The sequence below is a fragment of the Sylvia atricapilla genome, chromosome 4, assembly GCF_009819655.1.
Source record: "Sylvia atricapilla isolate bSylAtr1 chromosome 4, bSylAtr1.pri, whole genome shotgun sequence".
Classification (NCBI taxonomy): domain Eukaryota; kingdom Metazoa; phylum Chordata; class Aves; order Passeriformes; family Sylviidae; genus Sylvia; species Sylvia atricapilla.
Window position 1 is genome coordinate 8,717,013 of NC_089143.1, and position 21,959 is coordinate 8,738,971.

The 21,959-nt window shown below is 36.4% G+C and overlaps 1 protein-coding gene and 1 long non-coding RNA gene across 2 annotated transcripts in view; one reads left to right on the forward strand and one right to left on the reverse strand.

Moving 5' to 3' along the window:
- Positions 1-10,148, forward strand: part of LOC136360101 (uncharacterized) — a 241,449-nt gene extending 231,301 nt beyond the window's left edge. The window contains exon 2 of the long non-coding RNA XR_010743417.1: positions 10,084-10,148. This is a non-coding gene — a long non-coding RNA (uncharacterized lncRNA). The remainder of the gene's footprint in view (positions 1-10,083) is intronic.
- Positions 10,149-20,481: 10,333 nt separating this feature from the next.
- The window catches only part of GRXCR1 (glutaredoxin and cysteine rich domain containing 1), a 37,583-nt gene continuing 36,105 nt past the window's right edge, over positions 20,482-21,959 (reverse strand). The window contains exon 4 of the mRNA XM_066316783.1: positions 20,482-21,049. Within this exon, the coding sequence (XP_066172880.1) occupies positions 20,870-21,049 (180 nt within the window). The 3' untranslated portion in view covers positions 20,482-20,869. The remainder of the gene's footprint in view (positions 21,050-21,959) is intronic.

Here is a 21,959-nt window from a genome sequence, read left to right on the forward strand (position 1 = left end):
TCCTGCCCCCAAGGGCAGCAAGAAGGATGAAAAGGGCTGTAGACATACAGTGTGAAAAGAGAGTGACAACCATAAAGGCAGAGGAAGTAGCATGTACAGAAAACCTGAATAGCAAAGTTCTGCATTACTTCTGAGCAACACACGCTAAACCACAGACTCTTTTGATGCATATTTCCAAAGCTTTAGCCTTGCTAAGGTACATGAAGGGCTTTGTTCTGGCATCATTTCACTAGTGTATCTGGTGAGATATACCAGACTCACAGAGGTTATTAATATTAAACACACCCCACATGTAGGATTGCCTTATTAGCTCCTGCTGTACTTACTAGGCTTCTAATTATCAAGATCTGTGCTTAGTGTCTTTGCTGGTAGCTGCAAGGGTTGTGTCCCACAAGAGGTGATGAGAAACTTCTTCCTGTGCTTGATCTTGTTTTCTGTAACCTTTTTCTCTCTCCCTCTCTTTATTTTTTTTTTTAAGTGTGTCCTAGTGAAGTGTTTGCTATCCTGTGAAGAAAAGTCTAGAAGAAACTTTTGACAGATATTGACTTAACTGTGCTAATGCATACTTGTCACACCCCAGCTGTTAATCTGGTGGAAAATCTAGGGCATTCAGTTACACAGTTACTTAGCATATTTTACTTAGTGCTAATTCTAATACCAAGCAAACTGCATCTAGGGTGGTGGTGAAGCTTCTCAGTAACCTCTGGGTGTTTCCTTTCATGAATATCTCCTATTTAAGATAGAACAAAATTCCACACAGTTGGAGAGACAGCCACTCCTGAAAACCCAATATGGGTGCCTTAGGCTGCTGTTTTTTCCAATGGACATGAAACAAAATGAAACTAAAAATACTATCAACCAGACATGAAAAAACCCACAGTAAGTGTTTTAAATATTCCTTCTACAACTAGACCTTTCCAAGGTTCATATGTGACATTCAAAGTGTCTCCCATCTTCCATGTTTTCAAAGGTGACAACAGTCTCACTTCATTACCAAAGGGACTGATTCCACCCCAGAAATGGATTCTGAGCTGTAAGGTGTCCCAGAGGTACAAGGTAATTACTCTGCCATATTCCACAGCCTGCAGAGGGTACACCCATCCCACACACCAGCAGGACGGTGAGCTGTGGGTGAGAAAGTAGTTTTATTCCTTTGTTGCTTAAGGGAAGAGACATATGGATTTAAAAAAAAAAAAAAAAAAAAAAAAAAAAAAAAAAAAAAAAAAAAAAGAGAGAAAAGGAAAGGAGAGAAATTAGAGCATTATGTAGGCTGTGTTAAGAGGAGTGATTTATTTTGTTTCTGCCTCTGCTTGTTTTTGACTGTGTTCAAGCTATATGTAGGTTACCAGGGTACAAAAGGGTTTGTTTGGTCTGCTTATTTAAGTAGAACAAGCTTCTTGTCAGATAAAAATAAACCTATCCAAGCAGCATGGTCTAGTTGTTCATTTTATGCTTTACCTTGAGCATTCTTTTGTGTTTCTCTATTGTGCACATTTATATCCCAGGCCTTACCAGGCATTTTTGTGGCCTTTATGTACTTGAAGTTTTCTGTATTATTGGTAGAATTTCTTCTGTAAAGATACATAAAGGCATAGCTTTTTAGGGAAGGGCAGGCAAGTTCTAGTCAGTCTGCTGCTGTCTCCCCGACCTCATTAAAATTGTGACTAATACATCAAAGTAAGAATTTTGCTGGAAATAGAAGTTATTACTTAGATTACTACAATATTCTAGTTTCCCTACAATATTGCTTCTAAAAAACACATAAAAATGGGTCTAATTTAAGACTTAAATTTTCAAAATGGAGGAAAGTCACATTTAGAAGACTACTTAGATCAACTCTGAAGTCAAGGCAACAGTTTGGATAGTGTGGGAAATCAGTATCTGAAAAATGCATGTAGAAGGAGAAAAAAGTCATGGAATCAATAATGCTTGTGAGCAATCAATTTGCTGTGAATGAATAATCAAAGCTAAAGATCTTGATGAAAAAAGAAAATTCATATCTATACTAAGGAAAACTATGGTCTCTAAAAAGGTGTTTAAAAATAATGATAAGAAAAATAAAAAGCCAGAAACTTAAGAAAAAGGCAGCATAGCCAATCAGGACCTGGAAGTGCAAATGCATTTGCAAGTAACCTGATGGAGTTTTTTCTTTAATATTTCTGTTTTTCTTGCAGTAGTATTTTCTGCTTCTACTTGAAGCATCATAGAATGCTTTTGTCCATTAACAACAAAAATTTTTATCCGTAATAAATAGGCAAGTAAAACCATGGGAGGGGAAAAACCCAACAAAAATTAATAGATTAGCAGGATAAGTGAACTAAATTAGTATTTTAGTAAATATGAAAATAAGTATGTTTTAGTATTAGAAACCAAGAGCAGGCTTCAAAGGAATTAAGGACCTGGTACATACCCTTAATAAAAAAACAACTCCACATGAGCACTCATGTGATGCAGCACTAAAAAGAGCTGGCAGTCACTTGATACTTAAATTAGCAATAGGTGTATGAGAAATGGATTTATTTTTAGCTATGCCAAGGCTGACATTAATATTGCGAAACTGTGTATAGTTTAAATGTCTGCATAGTAAAAAGGTAGCTAGGAAATCTCAGATGAAAGAAGCATAAATGATTTAAAGGCTAGAGGAATTGCCTTGCAGTGAAGAGTTTGAGAGCCCAATCTGTTCAGCCCAAAAAGAGGGGCTTGAGAAGTGGCTTGATTACAGCTTGCAAGTGCCTTCCCAGTAATAAATTATGCATTAAGAAGATATTTAATATGGTAGGGTCATAGTAAGAACATATGGACAGAAAGTAATGCCAGACACTTCTGGCATGATACTTCTTCAGCAATGAAGATGATTAATCATTATAGGGAATCTTAAGGGAAATGGTGAAATTTTAATTGTTTCATGTCTTTGTATGAAGATTAAATGTCTCTCCTGGAGATATAAATTTGTTAAATGCAACCTGTTTGCTGTCAAGTAGGTGAAAGAAAATTATTCAAGATTCTGTAATGTCTATAAATCCTGGAGATCCATACACTAGGACAAGACCTGTGCAAAGTCTCTAAGTCATGGAATTTTTTCTGTGTTGCAAACGTACCTGTTTTCTATCCTGAAACTATTAACCTACATGGAAGGATGTATTTGGCTATACTCATGCTTCTTTGGGGAAGTCCAAGATTATAACAGTTCACATGTGGTACCAATATAATATTTCATGTTAGAGTGAAGCCCTCTTTTTCATTTGGGTTTCTCTAACTCTCCATTTATTATAACAGAACAAGTTCTGGAAGTTATTATATCACGAACTTTCAGTTTGGAGTTTTGCTAAGCCTTGAACCTCAACAGATGGAGATAGATCAAAAAGAATTTAATACCTTCATATCTAGTTACATGAATTTTATGAAGAGTTAGGAACTCTCTCCTCTAACAGTCATTTTTACATGTGCACTTTTTGTGTGTGTTTCTTTTGTTTCACTGTAGAGGCCTGCTCTAGGTTTGCTGCCAAGACCAAGAACTGTTTTCCCTCAAGGTCTTTGGATTCTGAAGATGAAGAAGTTAGCACTATTCATTTGCATTTTCAAGTCATCTGGAGTGGCAGTAGATAGTCTTGATTGATTGTGTGTTCATAATCCATCTTCAAATGCTGGTCTTTACGTCTTGTTACCATGGCATAAGTGTAATAAAATAATTTCCTGCATGGATTCTGTGTTCATGGACAACATTCTTTGAGGGTTTCATGAGAAGTACCTTCATAGTACCTTTGGCAATGTACAAGCTTCCACAGACAAGAGATGCTGGTGGTTGAACTCAATATAAGGTAACTGATACCAATAAAAATAGTCAACATCCTTCAGTGCACCACTAGCAAAAATTTGTGTACATAACTTGGAGAAAGGAAGGAAAAAACTAGAAGACTGTTTCTCTGACAAGAAGAGGAAGAATATAAACCTTCTACTGTCACATTTGTTCATTGATTGATGCAATGTTCAACACATTTTCATCCATGCAAAAGAGGTAGAATATCCAGACCCAGTTTGCAAAGGGCAGAGTGCCTCTAGTGTCTTCCCTGAACTCTGTGAAGAATTTAAAAATGTTCTATATGTGGACTGGGCTGCAGTATATCTGATTTTGCTTGAGATAAGAGGAACAGGAGAGTCTAGGAGCAGAAGCAAGCAGATTCATCTGGATGAGAGGATTAAGACCCTGAAAACAGTGGTCATAAAGCTATAAAGCAAAAGAAAAAGTGTGTTTTGGAAATGGCTTGGAGAAAAGGACATTGAGTCAGGTATAACGCTGTGTGCTTCCCAGAAAAAGGGACAAAAAATCCTGAGTGTGTAATTTTGAAAGGAAAACATTAGAGTGCTCTGGAGATATGAGACATCAGGAATATACAGAACAACCTCTTTTTAAAGATTTGCTAGTATGAAGTTCTGGTGCTATGGCTCAGTTAACTGAAAAAGACAACTTTTTATTTTTCCTTGCATGCATAAAACAAGAAAGTAGCTGCTTGGGGGAAAACTGGTGCATTCTTAGTTCTGCCTGCTGCAAGCAAAGCTTCATTGGCTAATTGGGCTTCCGAGGATGTGAAACACACCAGTGGGAAATTACACTATGACAATCATGCTGCAGGAACACAGCCAGCTCTGAAACATCTGTCTTTTCCCAAATTTTGCCGAAGCCTGTTAAATTCCCTCATAACCAGCTGGTCCCAATGTGACCACACACTGACTCAATCAATGCAGGCTGACCTTTTTGTGCTGTGGCAAGGCAGCTTTCATTTCCACTCCTCTTGCACAACTTGCACAGCAATATCAGCCCTGCTCATATGGACTTCCTTCACTGAAATACCATTGCCTCCAGTGTAACACCAAAGCTATGCTCAAATTGTCTTCAGCCTTCCTTTGTGCTTTACTATGTGATCCAGATAACTTACTGTACACAGCCAAAAGCACCTGGTTCTTCCTGTGTTGAGTTATGGTTGTCATATTCCTGTCAGTGTCCCCAATAAAATGCTTAGATGGGGCACACTTTCCCAGTGCTCAGTGCCAGCAGGACTTGATTTTACAATCAGTTCCTAGTACATGCACCTTCCTACTCACAAAAACAAGGGCTGGACTAACTGACCAATCCTGGCTAAACAGCATTTTTCATTTCAGATGCCTTTCTGTGGTTTTTTGTTTTGTTTTGTTTTGGTTTTTTTTTAAGGTCATTTGCCCTTTGGCTTGCTGTCTTTTCAAAGGTGTGTAAAAATCATTTGCAAACATGCTGCCAGTCATTTTATCTCCAAGCAGACAGCAAAATATTCAGTCTAATGGCTCTGTTGTCCTTCTGCTCCCATGTATCAATCAATTATGATCACACAACACAGAAAGTCTTATAGAATGGTAATATTCAATAAGGTCATTGTCTTACATGGAAGAAGTTGTCCACAAAAATGCAAGTGAATTATAGTCCAGCAAGAGATGAAGCTGTTAAAGGCAAAATGCCCTCCAAGTCATCCCTAAGGAGCAGCAGGTTTTACACCAATAGGTTTTTCTTACTCAGTGGTGTTTCTGTGGGAATTACAGCAGCCCAGTATGCCATACAGTACTTTTTGTCTTTGAAGGGCTGTGCCTGGTCAGAGTAGAGTTTGGTGAGGGAGGAAGGAAAAAAGAGAAAATGAATAACAACACTGGTTAGAAATTAGGAACAGAAATAGCTTTTTTCCTCCATATAGGAGAGCCCAAAGCCTTTGTATGCCCCAAACTGAGTACTGTTAAAACATGTATCTGATATGAATTTATCTTCATTGCCAAATGAAAACTGCAGTAGCAGGATTTGTTTTTACAGGGGGAAAATAAAAATTATCATAAATATCTTATTCCATACAAGCACATTTTATTTCATCTTTTCATCTGTGGTTCATAATATCATCAGTGATCAATATATTTTCACTCTTTCTCTGTTTACAATAATTATTTTTTATAGAGAGACAGTTCTACCTTGATAACTTCCTACATGAACCCATCAACTTCTTTGTAATCTACCACATTGTCCCAGAATACAAAAAATGCCCTGTAAGGATAATGTTCAAGTTTGGTTGTGTTTCAGAGCCAAGTCTGGAGGCAAAATAGTCTCTGTCTTACCATGTCATGATCAGTCTTGTTTATTGAACTCTTAGATGGCTGTAAGACCTCAGAAAAATGATAAGATCATATAAATATAACGTTATTTGTAAATATTCTAGTTATTTATTGCACTTCCTCCAATATTTAACATAAATTGTAAGGGAGGATTCAGTGCTCTAAAGAACATGCACTCAAAATACGAGAATGATGATGCATATCAAAGCACTGAAGGGAAGGCTTTAAAAAGCCCATATGGTTTCCCATGGTGTAAATTTTTTTTTTATATCTGTATTTATGCTTTTAGATGCTACCAATAGTATATATATTTTATATACATATTTATATATTTGTCTATAATTAACATATCCATGTCCTACTTAAGATATCTTGAGACATGATTTCATTTTGGAAAAAATTACATGCATATATTTACTGTTGTCCAAACACTATAGATTCACTCTTACATTTTCAAACATGTTTACATAATTCAAATAATCATGAGCATTTAAAAAATTATTTTAGTGTTATATTTGCTACTCTAAATGCAGTAATATTTTCATGTGTCAGAAGAGAAAACACCACAAGAATTTAGCTGTTTGTTTTCCTGGGTTGGAAAAGGTTGACTCACTGAAGAAGACTGTTTCTTTGAAGCAGAGTCTTTTAAGCTATAGCTTAAAGACATTAGAGCAAAAGAAGTAGTTCCTTTTTGAGTTTGTTCGTTATTTATCCCTTTAATCTCAGCCAAGGGTGCCTCTCTTTCTGTGTAATTGCTCGTGAATGAAAGTCCTCAGGTACTGATGATGTTCACCAGACTTCTCCTTGACCAGTGGTGATGTTGTTTGGATTGTCTCAGTGTAATATATTTCCTGTGAAAAAGAGCAGCCCTCTTCCACAGGCAGCTAATTATTCTAAAGACAACATAAAACCACTGTTCCAGAGCTGGAGGCTTTGTCCTCCACTTTTAACCTTATGGTGTCCTGAAGATTTTTGAGAACTGCAGATTCTCTTTCTTATTCAAACAGAAATTGTTTCTCTTATATTACTGTGCCTTTTTTCTTATGATTCATTTTTGATCAAAGTGACAAAAGCTTTCTGAGTAACAGAATAGGGAAGCAGGGAATTGTGCTGCCAGAGGAGAAAGCAGCAGGCAAGTAAACAGATCTTTCCCTCTTACATCATGGTACACAGATTTAGCCCTCAAGAAGCAAGAGCAGCTTGGGGAAAAGCAATGACAAATTTGCCATCATGATGAAAGTGAGCTTGAAGACAGGCTTACAGAGCTGAATTGCCTGGGACAGAAACAACCGGGACTGCAGAAAACACTCTTGAACAACCACCAAATTCAGCCAGTTTCTTGCAGATTTTTTACTCTTGTGCATTTTTTATCGTCAGAAAAGACAAAAATATGACAGAAGTGTGCTGTAACACTGTGTAAGAACATGTCCATAATATCACTAGAAGTCTCAGTGTGACCACAAATTTTGCCCAGTGTGTGAACAATATAGTCATTAAGGAGTTTTCTAACCATTTTGAATTGCTTCTGGTATCTGTAAAACTCTTGACAATAAAATGCTTTCAGGAAAGAAGTTCACTGATAATATACAACATTTCCCACATGAACATCTACCTCCTCTGCTGGGTTCTCATTTACAGCAATACTAGGAAGGATATTTTCCTCTGCTGTCCTCCAGGTGCTCTTTTCATGGAAGTTGTGGTATCATTGTTTCTTTGTATACTGTTGGCAATATTTCTTCTAATCCCTGCGGTTCACTGTAAGCACTACAAGCCATGTGTTTCATACTTCCAGAAATGGCTGTCGTGATGTGAATGTTGGCAGCACAAACCACACAAAGGTGTTTTTGACTGTATCTCAACCTACACACAACTTTATGCTTTCCAAGTGAGGAAAATCAAACATGAGGCACTCAGAAGAAACGGTGCAGATTTAAAAGAGACAATAATCTCCACCCTGCTAAAGATAGGGGTTTTTTCCTAGCTTTTTTCCACCTTAATGATTCAGAACAGTGGTGGGAAAGCAAAGGGGAGCACTTCAGCTCTCTTACATCCTCACTTTGGACCTTTTTGAAAGGTGCTTCAAGAAATCCTTCAAGAGGTGCTCAAGCTAGAAGCACTCAACAGCTCTGCCAATGAGACTGGGTTTTCCAAAAGCATAAAGAAGTGAGAAGGGAAGAGCAGCATCAGCTTTGAGCTTTTAGAATTTATTTGATGAGAGGGTTATTATTTTTCACTTTCTTCAAGCCCCTAAACTTATGTGATATACTTGAAATATTTGTTTTATTTCTAAAATGAAATCTCATCTTTTGGAATTAGTATAGATATGCTCTCATTTTTACTCTGAACAATCAGTCTCTTGTATTGCCCTACTGGTAAAATCCTGTCTGTTTGTTATTTTTTTTTTTAGTTCAAGATGAGAAAAAATAGGTTTTGCTTCTGATACCTACTTATTTCACCATGTTTCAAGGATTTAGCAATTGACAAATTATTTATTTTCATTCCCTGATTCTTACTATGTTATCTCTGAGATGGAAAACCAGCCAAATCTCCAATATATTATGAGATGTTGTTTTTGATTTCTAGATCTGTAATAAATGTGTGCCAAAGTTGACAAGGTACCTTAAAAATTAAGACCAGCATTGGTTTCTTTTGACAGTCAGTAATTTATTGGCCTTCCACAGACATCATGACTTGCTGACATAATGGCTCCAAAGTGTGTCGTATTGCAGGGGTTACATAGTTCCCTTGTGTCCCATTTCAGATTGATATACTGGGTAATGTAATAGGCCAGGGCTTGATATAAATTCTGGTGCTATGGCCATGTGAGAAAAGAGGTGTGAAAGATTTAAGCAGAAAGAATTTTCTTCCAAGAAAATACATATAAATATTTAGGGACAAGTGATGCTACGATTATTTGCATAGGTTGGCATCTGAGCTATGGCACTGGATTACCAGGAACCCTCTCAAAGGGGATTTCTTCCACTGCATCATTAAAATTCAGCCAGCTCATCCAGCTTGTGATCTCTTGTGATATATGATATGCAATTAGAGCTTAGAGAAGCCGAAATTAGAGATAGCAACCCCCTAAATTAAGAGAGGTGGAACCAGCATCTACTTTTTATCAGGAACTTAAAATCCAAAGGAAATCACAACCATTACAAAACTGGAATAGTTTTACTCCCTGTTCAGTCCTGCTTATTACACTTTTCATTGAAGCAATCTCCATGTTACTTACATTATCATGTAGTTACATCTTACTTACATTATCATATAGTTACATCATTTATCATGCAGCAACAACTTTTGGCTAATCATTCTTCCTCAAATATATCTCCACTTTCCTTAGAAATAAATAACATTTCTGCAACTTAGGTTGCAATGCCAATTACTTTAGGATTGCTTTAAAAGCCTTTCAACATCACTTGTTCTGTGCCAGAATTTGTGTTGCATTCAATCCAGAAGACATGTGATCTTCGCATGATTACTGTGTGCAGTCTCTCATTTTCCAGCAATATTTTTCAGGATTTCATGACCTTTCCCCATGAAGTTAAAATAGACCAATGAATGACTGCCTCCAGATCAAATAACTTTGAAGGCACCTAGGCAAAATTTCTTTCCAGTCTGTCTTATCTACAGCCATTACTGTCTGCAGTCTCAAATCCTTTCTCTTGTTAAAGAACTCAGTGCTCCTGAAAATCTATTCTAAAACTACATTTCCAAGTTCAGCTGCTGTAGATCTCCTACAGCAAAACAAAATTTGCAGCAGAAGGTACAGTGCTAAAAATTCTGAACTTGCTAGAAACTCAATAAAAGGCTGCATGGCATAACTTAAAGAAACTACAGTATCATTTATAATATTTTTTCCCATTACAAGCCTCACAGTCTCATTGTCTATTCTAGTTTGCCTAAGAGACTACTTCTAGTTTAGGAATACTCTACTCAGTCCTTTTCCTCCCTAAGGAAAAAAAAAAAAAAAAAAAAAAAAAAAAAAAAAAAAAAAAAAAAAAAAAAAAAACATAAATTAAGTTATATTAAGAAGAAAGGACTTGGTATCTGATGTATTTATTATAAATTTCTTTGTACTTGGTGGTGATTTGTTCCAATATCATAGGATGGAAAGAAAAAGCTAATAGTAACATCATAATTTCACAACAGGAATATTCACAGTTAACATTAGAATGCAACTCAACTTCATTGTTTTTCATTACAGGCAACATGAAACCACCGTGTCATCAGAGATGTGACTTTTTTAGTGCAATTACACATCAAAGCTACTGAAATGCCATTTTGGAAAATGCTCTTCATTTCAATGAGCATTTAATATGATCACTGACTCTGGACTGATGCAGAAATTTCCATTTGTTACAAGGCTGTGATAAATTTAATCAGGGTAATTTTCCCTGTCATTAAAAAAATTAATTCATTCTAATAGAAGGAAAAAATTAAAATTCGTCCTCATTTACACAAGGAGCCTGTGATGCCAGTAATGCTTTGCACCAAAGGAACCCTTTCACTACCCAAATCGTTAGTAATTTTACTGTTACATAATGTAACTTTGATACAGGACATAAAAATTTTGCTTATTTAATTATCTTAGGTGGATTATTGACACCGTAGAAATTAGTAACAAATCAAAGTTACCTAAAGGAAACTGGTCAAGAAGCCAATGCCAAAGCCAACTTTCACCATGTATTGTACTTCAGAGGGACACTATTCAGAGTAGCAAGATGGACTTGGATTGTCTCATAGTTGCCTTCCATAAAAAAAAATAGTCCAGAAAACAACAAATTAGTCAAGATCACATCATTTCTTATAATTCCCTATCTAAGGAATAATGAATCCGAAGTTAACCTGACCCAGCACAGATCAGAAGGGTTCTTTCCATTCTCTCTCATAAAGGGCCAACCAGGTCCCTGTGAAAATTTCAAGGTTCTTTGGTATAAAAAAAAGAAAATTACTGAAGAAATTCTAAGAAGAAAGCAGATACAGTAAAATGTAGCAAGGAGCCTTCCAGAATTTTAGAGACAAAGGTGTAAGGTCTGTGTAAGACACTGTTAGTCTGTGCCACTAAGAACATAGTGGAAGAGAAAGCATTCAATTTGTCATTGAGATGAGATATATATGGGCACGAGAAAATAAAGGTTGTGAAGAGCCTGTCCTTCATACAGTGAGAGAAAGGCTGGAAAATAACAGTTAAATATAGGGAAAATGTTTGAAATGGCATGATTTTTGTTACTCTTACATGACTGATGTGAACTTATGCATTTGTGGGGGGACTTTATTTTGTGGATATTTTAAGGATATAAGAAAGAAATAACTGAATACACAGCTTATGTTTTCTCTGGGCAAGCTCTTATTTTTTTAAATTTTACTTAACAGGCTAAATTTCACTAATTTAGGAGCTGAGTTGTTATAATCTCTTTCATCTGTAAGAATTGGCATTTAAACATTTCTAGGTGGAATGTTATTGGAGGGCACTAGAGGTACATGGCTGAACATGAGACCTTGTGAGAAGGATTGTCCTCCAGTATCCATGAATGTATATGGTTCAGGATAAATCACTCTGGTGTTCTTGCAGCAAACAAGGTAACTACAAGATATCTTTTATTTAATACATATAAATACTGAATAAATATATATATTTGTATAGATAAAAATGTTCCTCTGCACATTTCTTTCTGAAATGAAGTGGTTACTAAGAAAACAGAACTGAAGACATACAAGCTCTCATTCTAAACAGAGTACTTCAGGTTGCATTTTATTCTCTTCTTATTTTCGGGTGTGAATGGAAGTTTTTGTTTCTTATTTCAAGTTATTTTATGAGCTGTAGGTCTATCCACACTTACTAGTAGGAATTTCTAAGCTTAAAATAGATGGTATAAAGTAAAATGCTAAAAGAAGGTACTTCAAAACTGTAACAAAAAAAATCAGGGCAATCATGTTTGGGTTGGGAAACATGGCAGCTAGTTAAGTTTGTTTTGTGAAACACAGAAACCTGACCTAAGATGTGCCATGTGTTCCTAGATATGGCACAGATTTTGGCCATTTAACAGAGGCACATGGAGCGAGTTATCAATGTGTGCTACAGCATCCAAAACTCACTCAGGACTGCAGAAGGCATGGTTGTGTGTAGGGCATGACATACTGCCCAAAACCTGTGCTGAAGTGCTGCAGTCTTTCCCCAAGCCTTGCACAGCACTAAAAGTGCTAATGGAGAATGTGAACTAGTCTGCTCCAGTCGAGTCTAAAGCAACTCATTAGTATTGTGCAAGGAAAAGGTTCCTCCACTTGAGGCCGACTTCTGAGAATTTTGCAATAAAAATGAGAGTGGCATGTGGCATCGTGAGAGCAGCAAAACAAATTGCTGAGTACAATGATGCAAATGTTCAAGTTATTTTCTTCAGAAACAAAGGAATAAAAATGGTGCTTTACTTTTCTAAGTTTTGGGTTTAACTACATGAGGGCTTAGGCCATAACTGATGTCACTTGTGGTCAATATAATGCTTCCAGTTTTTCATAATCCTCCTTCAAATGAAAACAAACATTATGAGCAGATTGCACAGATAACAAGCTCTAGAAGAAAAGTGCATGAGAATAGAAAGCTAAAATGTAGTTATTTAATAAATCTTTATTTGGTTCTTTTCATTTAACAGCAAAATGAATAAACTATTTTGTCTTTGAAGGGTGGTAGATGTTTTTCTACAGCTAGATAACATATCTAGCTAAAGTATGTGTCATCATTAAGTTCTTTCGCTTGCAAACAAGATAATAGTTGTCCTTCATGGATAAGATGCATTTTCTAGTATTTGGTCAATACAAAATAGACTGAAAAATTCTCATAGTTCTGTGCCAAATGACAAAATATTGGCAGTCATTTTCAATCGCAACTTACAGGAGAAAAAATCTATCGCCAGTGCAATGCTCAAAATTGTTCAATTTTTCAAAAAATTATGACATCCTCTATTGTTACAAAAGTAAATCTTTGCCTCTGTAGACGTAGTCTGATCATTCTGTACTATCACATAAAAGCACTCAGATCATAATGGCTGCTGAAGATATTAATAGTTATTTCATGTCATAGAGTCAAATACTGATAAAGAGAGTTGCCAGACTTCCTACTAGCATGTCACTGTTGACACCTATCCCTTATAAACAATGATGATGTGGAGAACCTGCTGCTTCACGTTAGGAACAAATTTGCAGTAGAAAGATGAAAATTTTATGTACTTTGCAACACATTTCATTTTTTATACACAATTAGATATTAAATGTTAAAACAGGTATTATATCTATGTTTAAAATTTAATAATTTCTAGGTGTCTAATAACATAATTAGAGAAAGGAAAGAAGGGAAGTCAGGGACTTAGGCGTTCAGGCATAAAGCTTTTGGAAAAACTTTATACTTAAGAAAGATAAATACTTCAAAGAAAAAATTTTTAGGGATAGAAAACTTAGTGTATTCCAATTTCTGCCTGATAGCATCTACATGAATCTGGGCATCAATAAAAATTGTTTTTGTCTGGAGATTTAGATTCTGTGCCTCTGAGGCAAGCTGGGATGTCAAAACAGGGATGTTAAATCTGATTGGCCATTCAGAATTGTTGTGCTGATCTTCTCTGTTTATGAAATACTTTCAGATTCATAGCCAGGTAGTCCTTTATCAGTTTGTAATTATTATTGTCATTATCAATATGAAATGCCATGTTAGGAAAAAAGTGCTTCAGGGATTCAGTATAACTTGAAAAAAACAAAGCTCACTCTAAAATTAAGGTGAATAGATACCGTCTGCTTTGGCTTTATGCTGTTTCTCTGTAGGTGTTTTAGATGAAGACAGTTGGTTACAGTGGGTTAAAAACTCCTCTGGGGTGGCTGTCAGGAGATCTGAAGGACAAAGCTGACACCAGTTGAGGATTTAGGAGAGAAGGGTGGGAAAAACTATCTCTATTAAGTAGGACAGATAAACAGTTTGAAGAAGAGGGGAAACAGTGAGTTATCCGGGATCAAATTCTAAACCAAGTTATGATATAGCAAGGTGTTGTGGACCATAATTCATAGTACAGCAAAGACAGAAGATAGAAAATGTCCAAAAGAGGACAATAGGATTTGTGAGTAGGCCCTGAGGCTATAAATTGTAGAGTAAGCAGATATACCAAGTTCCCTGAAGGTAAGCATAACGTGTGGCATGACAAATATGACATTATTGAACATTAGATGCACTGCAAAAACCATAAGCTGCAATAGGAAAGACTTATTGTCATCGTAGACCTGATAAAGGAGTGGAGAATAAATGCAGAAAAATATTCTAAGGTTTTCAAATCATATTGCTCCTGAAGTATGTCTTAGAAGACGAGATTTGGTGGTTATAAAGAGAGAAGATGTTTTAAATTTTTGACTTTTCTTGATACAGGATATGTACATTTAGTTAAAAAACATTGAAATAGACTGGAAAATTAAGGTTCATTATGTTCCAAACTAAAGAACATGGAATGCAGAAAAAGGCAGCACAGCACCACCTGTCTCAGAGCACTCTATGTACTGTTGCGGATATCACAAGAGCACATCAAATAGCAAGGAGCCCCACTGGGAAACCCTACATCCCACAGAAAACACATTTGTGCATCTCTCTAAAACACTGAGGAAGAGGATTACAGACTAATCTTTCTGATAGATTTTTCTGCTAATCTTGCTTTGGTTATTCTGGCTTATCCTGAGAGAAAGCCTAAATGACAGAGGGAATAATAATAATAATATTCTACTTATGTTTAAAAGTACATTTTCAATGTTTGATAATGTTCTAGTAAATTTTACTCAGCGGTTATGTTGGAAAGGAAAACTTATCAGCATCATCTATTACCATCAAGCTGTAATGAGAGGCAGCATGATTTTCTTATAATGTTAAAAGCAATGATTGTAACATCTCAAATATAAAAGTAATGATGATGACTTTATTATCTTTACGCTTATACTTAAAAAAAAACAAGAAGTTTTTACTGAGTACTTCAATTTTGCAGGCTGAAGTATTGATCAGATGTTCTCTCTGTCTGGTTAGATCCCTGAGGCTGTATAAACCATTCATTGCCTGTGCAGCTCTATTGATGCACAAGGATTAAATATATCATCCCACAGGTTTGGAGGATTTCTGCTCAAGTACAACATCTCTGTCCTACTGGGTCCTATTCCCACATGTGATATGATGGGGAAAACTAATGTTCAAATGAAATTTGAGGGCAAGGCAGTGTCTAGATATTTTTCAGTCTCAGATATTGGCTTAAGTCAGGGCCAGAGTCCCAAATAAATAGTATAATGATGGTATTGGGAGTTAGATCAGAGAGGATTCACATTTAGATGATGTTTTGTATATTTGTCGTCCTCACTCATTTATAATTTACCTGACTGGAAATCAGAGAGAATTTTGCCCATATCTGACAGACAAGAATGCATCCACTAAATTAAATATTTAGAAAGTAAATAGCCACTTTTAAGTGGTAAGTTGATGAGTGCTCACATTTATATGGTGATGCTTGATGGATTTTTATTGATCATTATTTGCCTACTTTGAACAGATCACAATCAATAATGAAAATAACAACCTGTAGACAACTCTTCTGACTGGTCATATAACTGCTGCTTGTTTTCTGTTGTCACAACAGGCTTTTTCTCCAGATCAAAATATAACTCTCTCAGCTGCCAAAGAGCATTACCCTGCAGCATATTTCTTTTATATAAATTTCCAAATTTCAGGGCACTAAAAGAAAATGATTTTTGTCAAAAAAATTTCTGATTATTGGGACAGAGGAGAGTCCCTTAAATAAGATTTTGTTTTCAATAAGATGATTTTTTCCATCAGTGGCAAAAACATGAGACCTCAAAGAGACACAGGCAATATAAGTCTTTTTGCAGTGTGATTTTTCTTGAGTGGAAAACTTATTGGTTTTCATAACTCTTTTAAGTCATTTGAAACCAATTTTTCAAAGTAAAGCTGATAAGCTAGAAGGAGCTTAAACTGCAAGTGCTTTTCCACAGTCATTTCCTTCTAAAGCAATTATTTCCTAATTCACTCTCCCTAAGCAAATTAATGCCAGAAGAAAGAGAAATTGGATTAAACATAAAGACTTAGTTCTAATAATTTTTACTTTTCAAGTTATTGTTGGATTACAATGTTCTTTACTATCATCTCTAAATTATTTAAAGTAAGCTAAGAAATCTTAATTCTTCTCCTTACTAAATTATTTAGGGCATAAACATTTCCTGTTGAATGCTTTTGTGGTCAAATAATGTATCTCAGGCTAAGAGAATAAAATTCATTTTTATGCAATTATACGGTGGCAATAGCTAGGAACAGTACCTGAAGTGTCTTCCATTAGGTGTTCCATCATGAAAATTGTGAAACTCATGTCAGTAAGATTCATTCCTTCTTTTCATTAATAAAACTCCAAAATTCTCAAGAATTTATTGTTAATTTTTTCACAGGACACTGAAGTCAAACAAGTTTTCTTACAATGTATGTTTACTTACAGCTGAATTAATTTGTCTTATTTCAAGAGCTATCAGATCCTTTTCATTCATTATTGTGAGTTCACAGGTATAGGAGAAATAAATTACTGAGTGAGTGAACAACTTGGAGGGCTTCAAGACATCACATCTTACTTTTAAAGAGGAATTTATACAATACATAGTATATCACTAATTACATAATTCTATATTTCACAGCATTTAACTTGTAAAGGGAAGATAGGCTAGACCCAGCTGACCAGGAATTTAAATCAGTAGAATGGTTCTCATTGTTTTGACACGACCATGTCTGAGGTCAGAAAACTTCAGAATTAAGCATGGGGTCAGTAAGATCTATGGCTGGTGCAGCTTTTATCTTTAAATAAAAAACCAAGCTTGTTTTTGCAGTACTGCCTGCAGAAACTCTCACCATTTTAAATTTGTATAAAGTATTTTAATACAGTAGGCTATTGACAAGTAAGACAGTCTGTCTGTTTTAGGTATCTTTAGAAAGAATACACCATGGAAACAAAGAGTTTGAATGGAAATAAACTCCCAGATGCACTATTTCGTATTGAAAATGCCCAGATTATTTGCCCCAGAAAATTAATGTCCATTGGTTTCTTAAAAGAACAAACTACTCACCAACAGAAAAAACCCAAATACATTTATTAAATAGTGTAATATTTAAAAAGACTTATAATCCTTAGTCTTTTAGTGCAAGTGGGAAGCACATTACTCTGAAACAACCCATTACGAAGAAAAACAAAAGTGAGGGTGATGATCACCTTGGTTTATGGGGTCCTCATTATTTAGGATAAGAAATTTTCTTTCCCTCTGCCCTTGTGACAGCCAAATTCTCTACAGAGTTAAGGAAGAGTCTTATGCTCAGATATGCAGTCTACTGGAAAGAGTGCTGCAAGCTACTGGACTGAAGATTCCAAACCATTCTCTTTTTTAAGCTCATAGAGAGAGCTTTGCAAAGGAACAGCCTAAGGAGTGCCTCGCTCTCTGAGACTAGCTCTCATATATGTCAATATGCTGAGCTGTCAGGCAGAGAACATTTACTTGGATCCTTACTTCAGCCTTGTCATGAGGGCCAGAAACAAGAGAAGCAGAGCCTGATGCATTTAGAAATAGAAAATTTCCTGTACAAAGATGCAGTTGGATGAGTCTTGTTTGTTAAGGCAGAGGAGATGGCTGCTAACTCCTTGGAAGTACAGATGCATTTCTGGTGTAAATCAGAACAGAGTTGCATACCTCATTTTATTTCAGATGGACTGAAAAGCTATATTGCTAGCTGCCTGATACATCTCTTATACTAAAAAACATCATATCTCTCAACTAGCTCCTGGGCTTGCCTTTGTAATGCTGTCATTCTGCCACACTCAGTGTTTCTAGGAGGGCTGGGGAGAGCTGAGAAGCCAGACCCAAAAGCCTAGCAGAGATTGTAAACAATAGAGTAAAAATATCTCAAAAAAAAAAAAAAAAAAAAAAAAAAAAAAAAAAAAAAAAAAGTCTTGTTTTTCATGCAGGCTGTTACAAGAAAAATGTAGCTGGAGAGGAAAAGCTAGTAATTCAATTGATGAGAGAGGAGAGGAAAAGTCTTTTTCTAGTACACTGACAAATATGCAGTGCCTGAAGAATCCTGTGTTTGTCAGCAGTAGGGGTCCTGTGTCGCCCATAAAGAGCCTTGGAGGGGAAAAAAAAGATTCTGCAAAACTTGACATTTTGCTTTCATAATTTTTTCTTCTGAAAAGAAAACTAAGGAGGTTTTGCCTTATCTCAGCTCATTGGCATTAAGTGCCTCTGAAGGGTTAGAGCCTTGTCTAGGACTGTCTAGATTTCTTTCATAATTCCTGGAGATAAATCAGGAAGGAAACTGGATTTAGTGCATTTATTTTACTCTGAAGTCATTTTCTGATTTCCTGAATGACAAGAAAACCTGTTTCAAACCTTTCTTCCAGGTCAATGAAGAAATTTATTTTTCAGTGAAACTGAAAATGTTTAACATACTTTGTAAAGTCATAGTAAATTGGTCATATGGTACTTTAGTGGGTGAATGGTGATACGAACTATCTCATCAAGCAATTCTTCTCAGGGATGAAGATTGGATTACAGTATCACAAATGCACTGGCATTTTTCTTCACTAGTAATTTGCCTCAAGGATGAATTTGGGTATGCCATCTTGAGTTCAGTATTCACTACTGTGAATGTTCTCACTCTCTACATCCATAGCAAGTTAAAAACTAAAAAAGTTTGTTTTCATGCATCAGAAATGATGACTTTCTAGTCATCAGTATTCTGCTTTATGCTGCCTTTCTTTCCATATTATACCAGTCTGGACTCCAATACTAGCTAGAAACAGAAAGCACACAACTATTAAATAAAAGAAGGGTAATGTATTTTCTTTCTTTTCTTCTTACCCATGCAGTAAGAAAGTAAGCACATCTGCAATTCAGATTGCTACAGCTGGGGTGCTGCTAAGCATAATGGATGGCCTTTGTATAAAATTTAGTCTCTCTCATGTTATGCCGAAGGTCCAGATGCTTCCTCTGAGCCTTAAGGTAGAATCTGCAGGAGCAGAAGGATCATACAAGCACTTTCAAGCCTGCACATTCAATATGTAATAGAATATGCAAAAGTCCCTTAGATTCAAATGTTGAAAGAGATAAGTAAGCTCAGCTTGTCCAACTCTTCAGCACAGGTGCCACCTCTAGACACAGCAAGTGGAAAGGACATGGAGGGAATACCATTGTCTGCTGATTCAGGTGAGGAAGATAAGGATCAGAAAAACAAAGGTTTTCAAGAGGGGGTGTTTTACAAGCCATGTTCTGTGCAGCTGTCCCTATCCTGGTTTATACCACATCTGTGATGTGCCTAAAACGCTGAGAGAATACCTGAGCTTTTCATCACAGAGAAATTGAGGAAGGTTATATGGGAAAGAGGGAAGGGAAATGGAGTACCCAACCAGAGTAAAAAACAAATAGTAAAGCCAACTACACTTACCTAAACCCCAGTCTACACAACTTTACAAGAATGAGACAAGAAACATAAATGACATGGCTCAACACTTGCTAATTCAGTTTGGGCAGGGTGAAATGACTACCAGGGAAGCCTTTTCTAGCCAACACCATTTTCAACAAGTTGCTTTCTACTACCTTTCTGCTACTTGTGCCCGTGCAGACTGAAAGCAGGAACGTAAGGCAAATGTGCAATGTCAAAATGAGCAGTTGGGGATGGCTGGCTAAAGTTACCCTGTTAAAAAGTATTCTTTGGAAGTGCGTGAATGGTCATGCACTTCCAAACTGGAATAGATTCAGTGTGGAGAGCCCACAGCCCATTGAGACTAATTGCTGGCTAATTAGCTCGTGCTTGTGTTAGGGAAACAGACCAAAATTGGCAAAGGTATATACAGTACTGAAATTGTGTGGACATAGAGCTGGGCTTTCCTGGGGAACACATGCCCTGAAACAATCATGCCAAGGTGGTCATCAAACTTCAACAATTACTAAGCTGAACAAAGTGAAATCTTATCTTCAATTACTTTATATGCAATTCATAAAGCTGTCAGGTGTTCTCACTGGCTCTTTATAGGATCTACTGTGATACACAGAATCATAAAGCTCTGAGATACCACCACGGTTATGAACATCAAATATGTTAAATGTTTGTGTTGTAACTTTGTCTAACAACAATAATTTTGTAACGAAGAGAAAGCAATACTAAAAGATAAAGCTGACTCATGGAACTTTCAAGGAATGTTTCAGTTCTGTTGCCACATAGAATTCAGGACAGAATTCAGCCTTTGTGACTCTTCAGGGAGGTGCTATGTGGAACAGTCTTGGGCTAGTCTGCATCACAAAATCATTATTCTCAATGATTTTGAAAGCAGGACTACTCAATAATCTGAAGTTTAAGCTTCGTTTTGCTGTAATTTTGAGTGCATTTCTCCAAAACACATATGATTGCTCATGATCACATATAGAAAAAAGAAGAATTCACATAATGTGATAAGTTTTCCAGACTACGAATTTCTCTATAAGGCAACTAGGAAGATGTATTTTAGAGTTCATTATATGGTCGACCATCAAAGACTAAAACTCAAATGCTCAAACCAGAAGTATACAACAAAGGGATTTTTATTGACTGTTTTGGACAAATGGATTAACAAAAAAAAAAAAAAAAAAAAAAATCATATTACAAACCGGTGCAGTACCATAAAATTCATTTGACCATGTGGAAATGCCATTTTTAGCCTGCACAGCTCCTGCAGCGCTGGAGCCCGTTCTCATTGCAAGCAGTACACTTGAGGGCTTTGAAGGAGTCCGTAAAGCAGTTCCGGAACACGGACATCTTGCTCCCATGGCACGCTGAGCACGGCAGGAAACCAAAGCCCCCGCAAGAGGGGCACTCCTGGGGGAGCTGCACTCTCTGCTCAAAGAATGAAAGAAAGACAAAATTGTCAATTCATCAACCACCATGAAGTCTAGGACAATGAGGACTCCAGGATAAAACACATCCTAGTTCCCACTTGGGGCAAGACCCACCACCCCATCCCATGGCAAACCACCATGGAAGAGTATTAAGTCTTCCTTTTCCTTTGTTCAGATCCACATGCAATAGCTGAGAGGCTCATTGCAGGTTCATTGGTCACTTCATACCTCAGTGGCCTGCATTTATACTTGCCACAATAGCAAGCTAAAGGACAGCTTGCATCCATCACTTGGATGTTGTTTAGGTCTGGATTAAATCTAGGAGGTATTGCGATGATCAAGTCCAAACACCAAGCAGTTCATGCTGATGTTATGTTTTCTATTCTGTACATTAAGGTATTATGACTTTCAACATTTGTATGCTTATGCTGAACATATTATCCTTATTACAGTTAAAGCTGATGATACCAAAAAGCAATTCATAGCTTCTGACAAGTAGTACTCAAGGAAATAAGTGGTGTATTCAAATTTATGGGCGTAGAATGCTGAAGCTTTAACCGTAAAGAAGATCATCAATGTTCAACAATTATACCCAGAGAAAATTGCTTCAAGGAAGGCTTGAGGCCTCTCAATTGTCCCAATTCCCAAGTAAAACAATAAATTTACTCTATTTTTATTGGATTAAAGACAGTGGAGCATAGAAGAAGAGATTTCAAAGACATTTTTAAGTTTCACTTGCTGCAAATGTGGCTAGTTTATTTAGTGATCACCCTAAAGTTCAAATCAGAGAAAGGAAAGGTATGCCACTTTGGGTACTTACCACCACATGTTTTAGCATTGCACTGCTGAGTAAGGACTTTGCAGGTTTATTCACAGAGACAGAACAAAAATCCATACAATTCTTGCTA